The following is a 12,998-nucleotide window of genomic DNA, read 5'->3' as shown; positions in this document are numbered from 1 at the left end:
GGATGACCTACGTCCTAAGGGAAGTTAATAGCTTTCCTTTAATTTAAATTTAAATAACAATTACAAGATGAAAAAAGGTTAATTAAAAACTAAAAACTAATAATTAAAATTTAGGTCTAGAGCTGGACCAGCCCAGTCCATAACCTGTGTATATGACCCGCTGCACTACAAATCAGGCCGGGTCATAACCCATGACAGGTTGGGTAGGGTCAGCCTGCTGGAACCCCAAACACCCAAAACTAAAAGAAGCGTCAATTATATTATTTGAGACCTTTCTTGTCACACAGTGCATAAAGTTTCAGATATAATGAGTGGGACGATGAGAGGATCTTGTAGTCACTCATCACTGCACATCACTAAAGCTTTTATGCATTAAGTAGAAGAAAGAACTCGAGAAAATAACAGAAGGCTTTTTGTGCATGAAAATAAGCATCCTTATTAAAATAAATAAACTCTTAAACCATGAATTCAGCTTTATTCTGTCTGCTTTCAAATCCAATATCACATTAACATAATGATCCCAATCAAATCCATATATCAGAAGTGCAATCACCGCCTGGATATCGCATCTCATGAGCAAGAGATGGACCATCGGGTTCAGACCCAAAATCCACGAAGAAGTTCGAATTCAACGACAGACCTCCATTCTCTGTGTCAACATCAATCTGTAGCATATGGGAGCCTTGCTGTATGACATCCGGGTAAAATTGCTTATCCCATGCACTGAAGAGGGAATTGGTTACATACAGTCTCTTGCCATCTAAGCTCAACTGGATCATCTGTGGACCTCCTCTTAGCTTGTTGCCCTGAGAAAACACTAAATGTGTTAAGAAAAGATCATAACACCCTTAATATATACAGACGAGATCTGTAGAAATCCTATAAACGTAAAACTCTAATAAGACTGGAAAATATTATGTTTAACCAAACGAATCATGATAAATAATGAATACATTAGGACGTAGCAGAACCTAATATTGAGTTGGTACACCAATACATCATATAATATAAGACTGGAGCAGTTGAGTTTTGCAACGTTGGGCTCTTGGTGAACATTGGGCTTATAAAATTAGGAAACCTTGTGATTTGCCATTAATTAGAAGGAAAAAGAGTTTCACTCCCTCTCATTAAGAGTTTCTCTCCATAACCAATCCAATCTGATTAAGATGGTTCAAATGATGATAATAATGAAGATTATGAGGATTTAAGTTATGGCTTCAAACATATACTGACTTGCCTTAAACACTGACATATAGCTGAAATTATTATCAGACTATCTAAAAGCTTCTGATTGCTTGTGACCTTGCCTGATCTTCTGTTTCGCAACTCCCAATCTCATAAGAAAATAGAAGAAAAAAAAATATTGTGAGAAACTATCGTTTCCTATGATTTCTAACTGACACACGTTTGAATGACATTCACACGGGTTAGAGAACTTCTAAAAATAATGGAACTAACATTATCTGGATATAAAATTCTCTGTTTGCCCGCATAATGGCTTTCCTTTGCAGCCAAGATGAGCAAAAAGATATTTGAATTTAATCAACAGACTGATGTACAAAATCTGCTTTTTAAAAGTAGACAGAACGATTTTGGAAGTCATTTAAAAACTTTAAATGACACTTTGAAGTGGTAATACTTTCTAAAATTAAACTATAGAAATACTTAATGATGGTGACAGTAATAGCACAAAAACGTAATTAACAGAGGAACAGTAAATTACCATAACATCAGGAACATCGAACTGTGACTCCTTCCCATCTTCAGTCACATAAACAACACTGCTACCCTTCTGAAGGAGTCCTCCCACCCAAACCTGCCCAGTTAACACGGGCTTGCTAGGATCCTGAATGTCGTACTGTCTGATATCCCCATGAAGCCAATTCACGAAGTACAAGAACCGGTCATCAAGAGAAATGAGAAAATCAGTTATCAACCCGGGCATTTCAGGAAGGATCCAGTTCTTCACCTTCAATGGGGGCACTGATATTGCAACCTAATATAGTCACAAGGCCAATGTAGCAATGATTCATAGATCAGAAAAATCATTGGAATTTGGCACATATGCATCAAACTGTGAACTTTCCAGACACATGCCAAATAAAAGCCAAATATTTTGACACAGACTTATTTCCTATAAATAAACATCCTATTCAGCCCATATCCCTAAGAGTTAGTTGTAAAATAAAATGAATTGTTATCGCTTTGGTTTAACTTGTTAAATTAAATCATGGCATCAACCAACTTAATATTGGCCAATAATATGGGGTATTAGAAGCATATCAAAATATAACTGCTGCAGCAACAAACTGCTGATACAATGAACTAACAATCTAAAAGTACTGGATTAAGAATGTTTGAATGTTTTTTTCCTGAATAAATTGTTTTTCTGAATGGTTAATACATCAATTAGGCAATTTTAGAGAAATGACAAACTGCTGAACTTTGAGCCATATGCTTAGGTGTGCAAACGGATCGGATATGATATTTACCATCTGTATTTGCTTACTAATCACGGATGCAGATACATATGTGAATACGAATGTCTCTATTAGGAAAACTCATATCTATATCCTCCAAAATGGGCAACAGATACATTTCAACTAAGAGAAAATGCATGCAGTTATAAAACTGATATGAGAAAAACAAATAATGTTGAAAAAGAATATAGGTCATATGATACAATATAGGTTATACGATACAAGAGATTAATATCTTCGTGGTATACTAAAAGCTAAGATTTGATCAGTAGATCATCAAAATTAACCTCAAATCCACTAATCTAACGTCCAAAACAATTACAACTCTATGATTAACATGCATTTGGGTACTTCGGATATGGATCCGGATCTCGTTATCTCATTACATATTCGTATCCATAACCATATAGATATTCAGTAATCAGATTTGTATCCTAAATGATACTGATACAGATATTTATTTTTGCACCCCTACATATGCTCCATACTGAGCATAATTTGATGTTAAATGTCAGATATCATGATCATTATCAGCAATAGAGTATCATTCAATTAACGGAAAAACCAGGAGTAGTTATTACAATTTTGTGATAGCCTAGGTCACCAAGACACTTCACCTAGGCTCTTGTATCCGTGTCCATGTCCGTGTCCAACACTCCTTGGACACGTCTTGGATATACACTTAAATTTGTTCAGACGTGTACAATTATGTAACACGTGTTTTAGGTCAAAAAACTTGTGATAAGGCTTCTTGAACGTATGTTGTGCACTTCACCTTGTATGCAGCTCATTAGGACAGGTTAGTTTTAGCATATGCCTCGTTCATAAGTATGATTTAAAGGGCCATTTGGGTATCTAGTTCAAATATGAGTGATTTTTTAATTTATAATCTGATCGATAAAAGAAACTATAACAATTGTAACGATTTTAGTTCTCATAACATGTGAATGAAAAACAATATCGATGTCATATAGATTATTAATTTTAATATGTATGTATATAGTTGTGTCCCCGTATACTAACTTTTACTATTATGTCGTGTCCCATATCCGCACCCGTGTCTGTGTCCGCACCCGCACCACTGTCCATGCAACATACGTGATAGCCATTTTATCACCTCGAAAATTCTTGATATTTATAATTTTTAAAGTTGAATAGCATACCCATTCCTATCAAAATGATAAAATATGTTTCAAGAAAAGGAAATTTTTTTATGATCTATATAAGTTACTGTTCCTTGAAGCTTGTCTGATTCATACACAATTCCAAAGAACCAAAGGAAGAAAACTATACTACTTATTTTGGTAAACTTATTTCTGGTTATATGTGATTATCCCCTTACTAGACAAAAGAAAATTAGAATATTGACTTCAAAAGTTTGCAGTACCTTCATTTTTTTAATGGAAAGCATGGGACTTCCAACTTGAAACCCCAACCTATCTACTACTATTTACCCAAAACTGGTTGCATACAACAATATAGTATTACACCCCAACTCCAAAGACACATTAACAAAGCATTTTAGTTGCAATTATTTGTGTACAAGCCTTTGCTATTTATTTTGCTTAGAATTTCATCATATATCACTGTTTTCACTGAACTAGCCTCTTCTAAAATAAATATTAACTACAAATAAAGAATGCAGTGGTTTTAAAAGATGTCAGCTTCTATGGCCATCACATCTTTAATTCAATAATAGTTTTAACATCTTAAAATGCATATCATGGAAGATGTCTACATACACGATATTGGCATAGAATTATAAAGTACCAGATGAATGCCCAATTATTGATCTGATTAGGTTGCACACCACGCTACCTTATACCTAAACCCAGGATTTTTGGTGGAGTTGCTCCGAGTATTCAGTATTAACTTCATCAAAGAGTCTACAACTCAACATCATTGTAGTAGCACAGAAAAAATGGGAACGAATATGTACCTCATGGCTCCAAGACCCATCTGAGTTCTTGAAAAATCTCACCATGTTGGTGGTCAAAGCACAACCCACAAAGCCAGTGTCTTTCGAAGGGTCATGCAGAAACCTAATCTGTAAACCATAAATACCATGTAACTTTAAAATATGATCTTATAAGCAGTCAATTCTCCAATTGTAGATCATAAGCTATAGCAAATACTAACTTCTAAAGGTAACAGTCCTGTGTTGCCTAGGTCCATTGTCTGCTTTAGTTCACCATCAGGCCAACTGTACACACTTAGGTGTCTTCCATATAGACCGTCTGAAACATGCTGAAGATTGAACCCTTTCGTGAATGCTGCAGGAGCTCCCCACGATGAGCTAATCATAGTTTTATGACGAGGTTGATACCAGAAATCATACCCAAAAGGAGGGCTGTGGCCTGGTTTTTCCCACCTAACAAGTAGAAACATGCAATTAGATAATCCAACTGTATAAGAGTAGAAACATGCAATTAGTTAATCCAACAGTATAAGAGGTCAAATTTTAAAAGTAACTTAAGTTTTCGGGATGTCATGTTGCAAGAGTGAAAAACAGGAACGAAAACAAGGCTATGATTATGATTTTTTTTAACTAAGCTTAGGAGGGTTAGTATATTACGAGTTTCGATATATTGTCACTGATGAATACAATTAATCAATGTGATGGAGGTATCATTGAGGTAAAAATTTACAAACCTGAGATAATTCTGCAGCATTATGTAGTTCCGAATGTTGAGAAATAAACTAACATTCAAGATAAGTTACTGCTTTCCCATGAGTGGAAGATAAAACAAGGTATTAGCTACATCTTTCAACCTAATATTGTTCCTAGACAAAAAAGGACATTGCACTAAATTTTGGTTTCTTGCTAAACCTTGATAAATGAATAAACTTATACATGTTAAATATATGGAAAATTACATAAACTTCAACAGGGGAAGAAAAAGACATAATTAGAAATTGCATGAAGGTAAGAGAAATATACCTCCCTTTCACTTTGAAATCTGAATCAAGGAGGAGAAATCCATTGCCATCTGCATTTCCATCTTTATCTCCAAGGCAAGACACCAAAATGTCACCCGATGCAAGGCAATGAGAAGTATGAGGATATGCAAGTCCTGTCTTCTGCAAAATATCTGCAGGCTCAACCACCTTATGCAAAGATGGAGCTCTTGGACTCGTTGCAGTATCAACGACATATATACGCCCAGACCTAAAGAATTATCGGCATAACAGATATATTTAATAATAGTAAGATAATCAGGACAAGGTGAAAAGACGATACGATCCAACAAAAGAAGGTTATTTCAGCCACTTCATATGTAGATATGGTCTAAGATGCAAAATGGACCCCCTTCCCAAATATAAAATAGGTTTGTAGTCACATTAGACACCCAAATCTTTGTTACTTGTATATTAGACCCTCAGATCTTCATATTTCTAAATTAGATACACATTTTTCATATTTGCTCGAAATAGGGGTCTTATTGAAAACAGCTTAGATTTGGGCGTCTTATTCAAAACAACTTAATCAATTTACGGTCTGATTTAGAAATACGAAGATTTGGGTGTCTAGTATAGAATTAACAAAGATTTGGGTTCTAATATAACAACCAAATAAGAATAGTATGATAATAATTAAAAATAATAACTACCTCCTATTTTGCTAGTTGTTTCCGTTAAAAAGTTAAACAAAAGTAAAATCGGTTAAGGAGGAAATGAATCCAAATTTTCCTTTCCAATTCCAACATTTCTATTTGTCTACTTTCTTTTATTTCTGTTGCAATCATAAACTAGCACTGAGAAAGTTCATAAGTTCCAGATGAATTACACATTGTGGAATTCATTCCAAAATTCTGAGAATCAAGCAAAACAAGGGGGGAAAATTACATTACTAAAATATAAAGAGGTAAACTAAGGGACAAAAGTAAAAAGTAAAAGATAGCACATTGAGAATGTCAAGGAGCATCTTAACTGTTGTATTTAGTAACATACAACACAAAAGGAATTAGGTTATTAACATTGTCCGATTGACTCCGATCACTTTGAATAAGAAAAAACTAACTCTTCCAGATACGAAAGGACTTACAACAACGAAGGCAAGATTAGGTAACGTCTGGACGCTGACGAGTCACCATGGCAAGAGCTGCAGGAATTCCAACCAGAGTGATGCAATTCGTCACCTATATGAGGCACAGGCAACCGATGAATAACTTTAGAATAGGTTGGTGAGCTCGGGTCAGTATCCACTGTCGCCAAGTAGTCAGGCTTCTCTTTCCCAGTTCCTGCACATTAAAAGATGTTCGTTGTAAAATCAAAGCATTAAGAGTAAGTATTTTCTAAGTGCTTTTGTATGTGTATGATCTGTTAAGTACTAGATTCTCGTACACATAACGCACAGAAACCTCTTATAAATTTCTTCATTAAGAATTAGAAAAAACATTTAATTTCATCTAGGAGTGACATAAAAGAAATAATCTTTAGATCATGAAACAGCACTAAAACAATGGCAGACTATGAGTAGCTAATCTCTTTAGGATTTCTAGAATTAGATGAAACTAGATTAATTTCCTTTTGGCTTTTTAATTGCTCTCTTTTGTGCTTAAAATGATCATGCTTAGGATAATCAACTAGAGAACTAATTGATAGAAAAAAATTTGATAGGCAATACTTATCTTAAATGGTTTGATAGTTTATGCTTTTTTTAAATTTTAGGGTTACTACCTAATTGTTCATTTCTTTTCATGAGTAGTAATATTGCTTGATTATGTTTTGATAGGTTACACTTATTTTTAGTAACTTGATACTCTATGCTTAATAATTCTAAGTAATAAGAGAGTAAAAAGAGAGTAATTCTTAAATTTAAATTAACTACTGGATTCAATCCTAGATTTCTAATCTTCTCACTTGATTTCCTCCATCTTTTTATTTGCTTCTTATTTTGATTTGGTTTTCTTTTTTATTTTCTTTTATTTGTTCTTCTCTTCCTCTCATTCTTCCCTCTTGTTTTTAGCCTTTCTTTTATTTGTGACAAACCCTCAACCCTACTAACCTTTACACTCTCACCCAGAAGACTAAAAAGCAATGGAGAGTGGGTTTAGTCTTGAATTTAGTGAGAAAAAATGGATAAGTGGTAATATAAGCTTGCACTCATGCACAAATATGATTAATCTTTTTGATTCAATACGGTTCCAATACTTTAGCCAAGGATGTCAAGTCTAGTTCCTTTGTTGACTTACTAGTGTTACAGCCACAATGATGAAGACCGGCACTCGTCTCATGGTAGGACGATCTCAATTTTATAATCCTTATGCAAACCCTCAAGGTTCTAATGCTCAAGTATGGTGTTCCAAAATTACAGGTGTGTATAAATAAAGAGTTCATAGGTTGATTCAGTAGCTAGATGCGGTTCACAGAGTAGCAGGCAACGCAACTGCTGATGAATGTGATATAAGGTGTCACGGGGAAGATTCCGATTCGCAAATGGAGGACAAGTAGTTGCATGGTGAAAGGCGAGGAAACAAAGTGAATTCTAACTCTATCTAGTTCTTCATTCGGCTGATAATTTTGTCATTTTATCTTTCTTCTTTTCTCCCTATACTGCCTCAATTTAGCTATGCTACTTTTATACTCGGTGATACTTGTAAACTTTTGGACTGTTTTATTACATTCTTATAAATGAACATGGAATATGTATACTCGCAGTTTCACTCAAAAAATGCTTATTCTGACATTTATGGGTCCTAGTCAATCTTCTTCATAACTGAAGATGGATAAGTGTAAGCATGTTCACCTCTACCCGGGGATGGATCCACCTTAGGTGGAGTGGTATCACATGACATCACTTTGTTTCAAGACTACAACTCGACCCCAACCTTGATATTGCATTCTATCCATGTGAGACTACTAGTGTTGAGATCTTGCCTCTTAATATTCTAGTCGGCAATTATATTGTTGATGTGCATAGAGATGCAATGTTTGCTAATTTGAAGGAGATAGGTGACCTTTGAAGAAAAGGTGGAGACTAAATAAGATCTATCTTTTGGTGTATTTTCTTTTGAATATGGCATTGATTCTCTACCTATGGCTACAACAATTGTGGAAAGAACTCTTTCTGCAATGAAGATGAAATGAACAAGTTGTGGAATAAAATGAGTAATGATTGACTCAATGATTGCTTACTGAAATATATTGAGATAAATATATTTGATAGTATCAATAATGATGCTATCATGTACTTTTTTCAAAATATGGAAAAATCATTGAGGAAAATTGTAAATCTTTCTAATTATTAATGTATCAACACCACTTTTCAGAAATCATAAATTTCAAACTCTCTCTACCCATCTGAATAATGTTAAACGACCTCTAATTTTCAATGCTATCTCGCTACTACATCGGCGAGCTTAGAAGGGGAGGGGGAGGCCATGCCACCCAAGCCCACACAAGTAATGTGAAGAAATGAAAAACCCTTATTCATTATGATATCTCTTGGGCTTTATATAGGCCCCTACAAATCTTACAAATAAGTCCCTAATAATACTAATATGTCAACACTCCTCCTCAAGATGGGCGAAAGATATCTATTAAGCCCATCTTGTCACATCCTCTAATCATATCTACTGAGTTGAGTCCTTTAGTCAGACAATCTGCTGCCTGGTCCTTAGTCGAAACATGACTTAGCTCCAGTAGTCCACTATCCAACTTCTCTTTGATGAAGAACCTATCGATCTCGATGTGTTTGGTTCTATCATGCTGCACTGGGTTATTGGCAATACTTATAGCTGACTTGTTGTCACACCATAACTTCATCTTATCTTCTTGATCCAGCTTCAGCTCCACCAGCATACTCTTCAACCATAGCAACTCAGCAACTCCTAAGGCCATAGCTCTATACTCTGCCTCGGCTGTCGATCTCGCCACCACTGACTGCTTCTTGCTCTTCCACGAGACTAAGTTACCTCCTATAAAGATGCAATATCCTGAGGTGGACCTCCTGTCATCAGCACAGCTAGCCCAGTCAGAGTCGCAATAACCCTCGATGTTCACATGTCCATTCTTTCTGAATATCAGCCCCTTTCCGGGGGCACTCTTTAAATATCTCAGAATCTGGTACACAGCGTCCATATGACCCTTCCTCGGATCGTGCATGTAGCGACTCACCACGCTTACTGCAAAGGAGATATCAGGACGTGTGTGACTCAAATAGATCAGCCTTCCCACCAACCTCTGATATCTGTCACGATCAACTGGTTCTCCAGCCTCAGCACCTAGCTTGAACCTCTGGTCGATCGGTGTAGTTGCAGGTTTGCACCCTAACATTCCTGTCTCTTTGAGAAGATCCAGTGCATACTTTCTCTGGGATAGGATGATCCCTTCCGCTCCTCGAGCTATCTCTATTCCAAGAAAGTATCTAAGCAAGCCAAGATCTTTCACCTCAAATTCCTTACCCAGTCTCACTTTGAGTTGGGCAATCTCCTTCTCATCATCCCCTGTAATAATCATATCATCCACATATACCGCAAGCATAGTAATGTGGCCTCCACTCCGTCGAAAGAACACTGTATGGTCGGCGTTGATCTGTTGGTATCCCATACCAATCATAGCCCTTCTGAATCTGTCGAACCAAGCACGGGGAGATTGCTTCAGACCATAGAGAGACTTCTTCAATCTGCAGACCTTTCCCACTGTCTGATCTGTACCAAATCCTGGTGGTATCTCCATGTATACCTCCTCCACTAGATCTCCATGAAGAAATGCATTCTTCACATCTAGTTGGTGTAGCTTCCATCCACCATTTACTGCCAGAGAGATTAAGGTCCGAACAGTGCTCATCTTCGCCACCGGTGCAAAAGTCTCATCATAATCGATGCCATATGTCTGACTATACCCTTTTGCCACCAGGCGAGCCTTGTAGCGCTCAACTTGTCCATCTGGATTCTGCTTCACAGTGAAGACCCACTTGCATCCAACTGCTCTCTTCCCTTCTGGTAGTTTTACTAGCTCCCAAGTGCGGTTCTTCTCAAGAGCCCCTAACTCCTCGTGCATAGCCGCTTTCCATTTTGGGTCCTTCTTAGCAACCTGCCAATTGTTAGGTACAGTAACAGAGTCCAATGATGCAATGAATGCTCCATATGCAGGGTGGATACTAGAATATGATACATACTGGGCAAGATCCCAACCATATCTATCGGGAGGATGTCCCGCATTACTGCGAGTAGTCCTCCGTACTGATATTGGTGTGGGAGGAGTAGGGAGAGGAATGTTATCAGTAGGAATGTTATCACCTTGGGATGAAATTGGTGGTGGTGTAGGTATTTCAGGAGTCGGGGTGGGCTTTGGCAAGAGACTTGGCAGCACTAGTGGCACTGTAGGTACTGTTTCTCCAATTTGTTTGCCCTTCCTACTATAGGTTAGTAGCTCCCCCTGAACAGTGGGCCTAACACCTCTTGTCTCTTGTTCCTTTTCTTCGTGATTCTCCGGCTCCTCCTCAACCAACTCCTCCTCAACCAATTCGCCCTCCCAAGGAATCGATACAGAAATGGATTTCTCCACATTGTTCTCCGGTCTCTCACCATTCTCCTCCTCTCGCCCCATACTTCTAGTATTGGACGAGTTACCAGCAGATGAAGTTACCTTCTGAGTGTAATATGGCTCGAGTTCTCGAAAGTGCACATCCATGCTCACAAACAACCTTTTTTCCACCGGGCTCCAGCAAACATATCCCTTCTGAGTAGCAGAATATCCCACAAAGATACACTTCACAGCTCTAGGGGCAAGCTTCCCGACAGACGGCCTGTTGTCCTTCACAAAACACACACAGCCAAACACTTTGAGTGGAAGGATCCCACCATTATCTCCTTTCAATATCTCACACGGAGACTTCCAATCCAGCACTCTCGAGGGCATTCTGTTGATCAACGCTGCTGCGGTCAATACTGCTTGTCCCCATAATGTCTCTGGGACATTCATAGAGATCATCATGCTTCTAGCAACCTCTAAAAGATGTCTGTTCTTCCTTTCCGCTACCCCATTCTGTGCTGGAGTGTATGGACAGGTTGTCTGGTGATGTATTCCTTGAGCTGACAAATATTCTTCAAGGGCTCTGTTGGTATACTCTGTCCCATTATCTGACCTCAATACTTTCACCACTGCTCCGTATTGAGTCTGAACAGTCTTATGAAAATTTTGGAAGCACCCAAACACATCACTCTTATTCTTCATCAGGTATAACCAAGTAACACGAGAGAAGCAATCAATAAATGTAACAAAATATTTGTATCCATTCATAGAACTTGTGGAACAAGGCCCCCAAACATCTGAATGTACCAGGTCAAATGCATGAGAACTTCTATGACCAGAACTAACATAAGAGCTTCTAGTAAGCTTTCCCAACTCACATGCATCACACACAAGTTTCTGTTTATTTGCTTTCTCAAATAAAGAAGGATACAATCTACCTAAAACACTAAAGGATGAGTGTCCCAAACGCTGGTGATGGAGCATTAACTCATTTTCAGCACTCATTTTAGATCCTACTCCTGCTTCCTCTATGACTGACACCAATGCTGAATCCAGCCCTTCACGATCCAGATACCACAGTCCACTACGCCATGTGCCAGTCCCAAGTCTCCGCCCTGTCCCCTTCTCCTGGAAGATTACCTTGGGAATATCAAAAGAGACGATGCATTTTAGTTGGAGGATGATAGAACTAATAGATAAAAGATTGACTGGAAAAGAAGGAGCATGCAAAACATTGGACAAAGTTACAGAACCAGTACAATCAACTGTACCCTTACCAACCACCGGCTGAAATGTACCATCAGCTGTTTGAATACTATCAGGCGATGCTAAGTGAGTATATGATGAGAACTCACTAGCATTACCTGTCACATGACAAGACGCACCGGAGTCGACTATCCATGCTGATGATCTGTCAGGAGACATAGAAGCAAGAGCATGTATGTCATCAGTACCTTTGTTCGGATGAGCATAGGTAGCAGTGTTGCCTCTGACGAAGAACGAAGTAGATGCCTCCGCAGTCCCATTCCTCAAATCTCCATCCCCTGCTACTTGCTGTTTTTTCCTGAGTATCGTGAGGAGAGCACGATCCTCCTCTGTAAAGACCACCTCAGCTTCTTCTTCTTCTGCTACCGTCAGATTCGCCCGATTCCCTGCTCCTCTTCCACCTCGTCGACCCCCACGGCCACGACCACGACCTCCGAACTGTCCACGTCCACCCGAATCTCCATCCTTGGATGGCTTGGTGCAAGCATGCCGTAGATGACCCACCGCACCGCAGTTATAGCACTGTCGAGTCTCTCTCCTAGATCCAGTGTTGCTAGAGGCTGTCAGTGCTGACTTCACCACAGGAAGTCCACCTGTCCCCGCCTGCAGCCGAATGCGAGTCTCCTCCTGGATCATAGCAGAGATAGCCTCCTCAAGCGTGGGAATCTTCGGCTGAGCTAGGAGCAATGCAATTCGCTGAGCGAACTCTGATGTCAATCCCTTGAGAAACACCATAGTCCTCTCCTGTAGAAAGGCCTCCCGCTCTTTACATCC

The 12,998-nt window shown here is 38.4% G+C and overlaps 1 protein-coding gene across 1 annotated transcript in view; it reads right to left on the bottom strand.

Moving 5' to 3' along the window:
* The window catches only part of LOC109837669 (selenium-binding protein 1-like), a 19,161-nt gene continuing 6,553 nt past the window's right edge, over positions 391 to 12,998 (bottom strand). Inside the window, exons 2-7 of the mRNA XM_020405993.1 lie at positions 6,526 to 6,721; positions 5,422 to 5,649; positions 4,620 to 4,851; positions 4,420 to 4,527; positions 1,724 to 1,996; positions 391 to 806 (exon numbers count right to left, since the gene is read on the bottom strand). Coding sequence (XP_020261582.1) covers positions 525 to 806; positions 1,724 to 1,996; positions 4,420 to 4,527; positions 4,620 to 4,851; positions 5,422 to 5,649; positions 6,526 to 6,721 — 1,319 coding nt within the window. The 3' untranslated portion in view covers positions 391 to 524. The remainder of the gene's footprint in view (positions 807 to 1,723; positions 1,997 to 4,419; positions 4,528 to 4,619; positions 4,852 to 5,421; positions 5,650 to 6,525; positions 6,722 to 12,998) is intronic.

The sequence above is a fragment of the Asparagus officinalis genome, chromosome 4, assembly GCF_001876935.1.
Source record: "Asparagus officinalis chromosome 4, Aspof.V1, whole genome shotgun sequence".
NCBI classification, from domain to species: domain Eukaryota; kingdom Viridiplantae; phylum Streptophyta; class Magnoliopsida; order Asparagales; family Asparagaceae; genus Asparagus; species Asparagus officinalis.
This window is presented reverse-complemented; position numbering and strand designations above follow the sequence as displayed.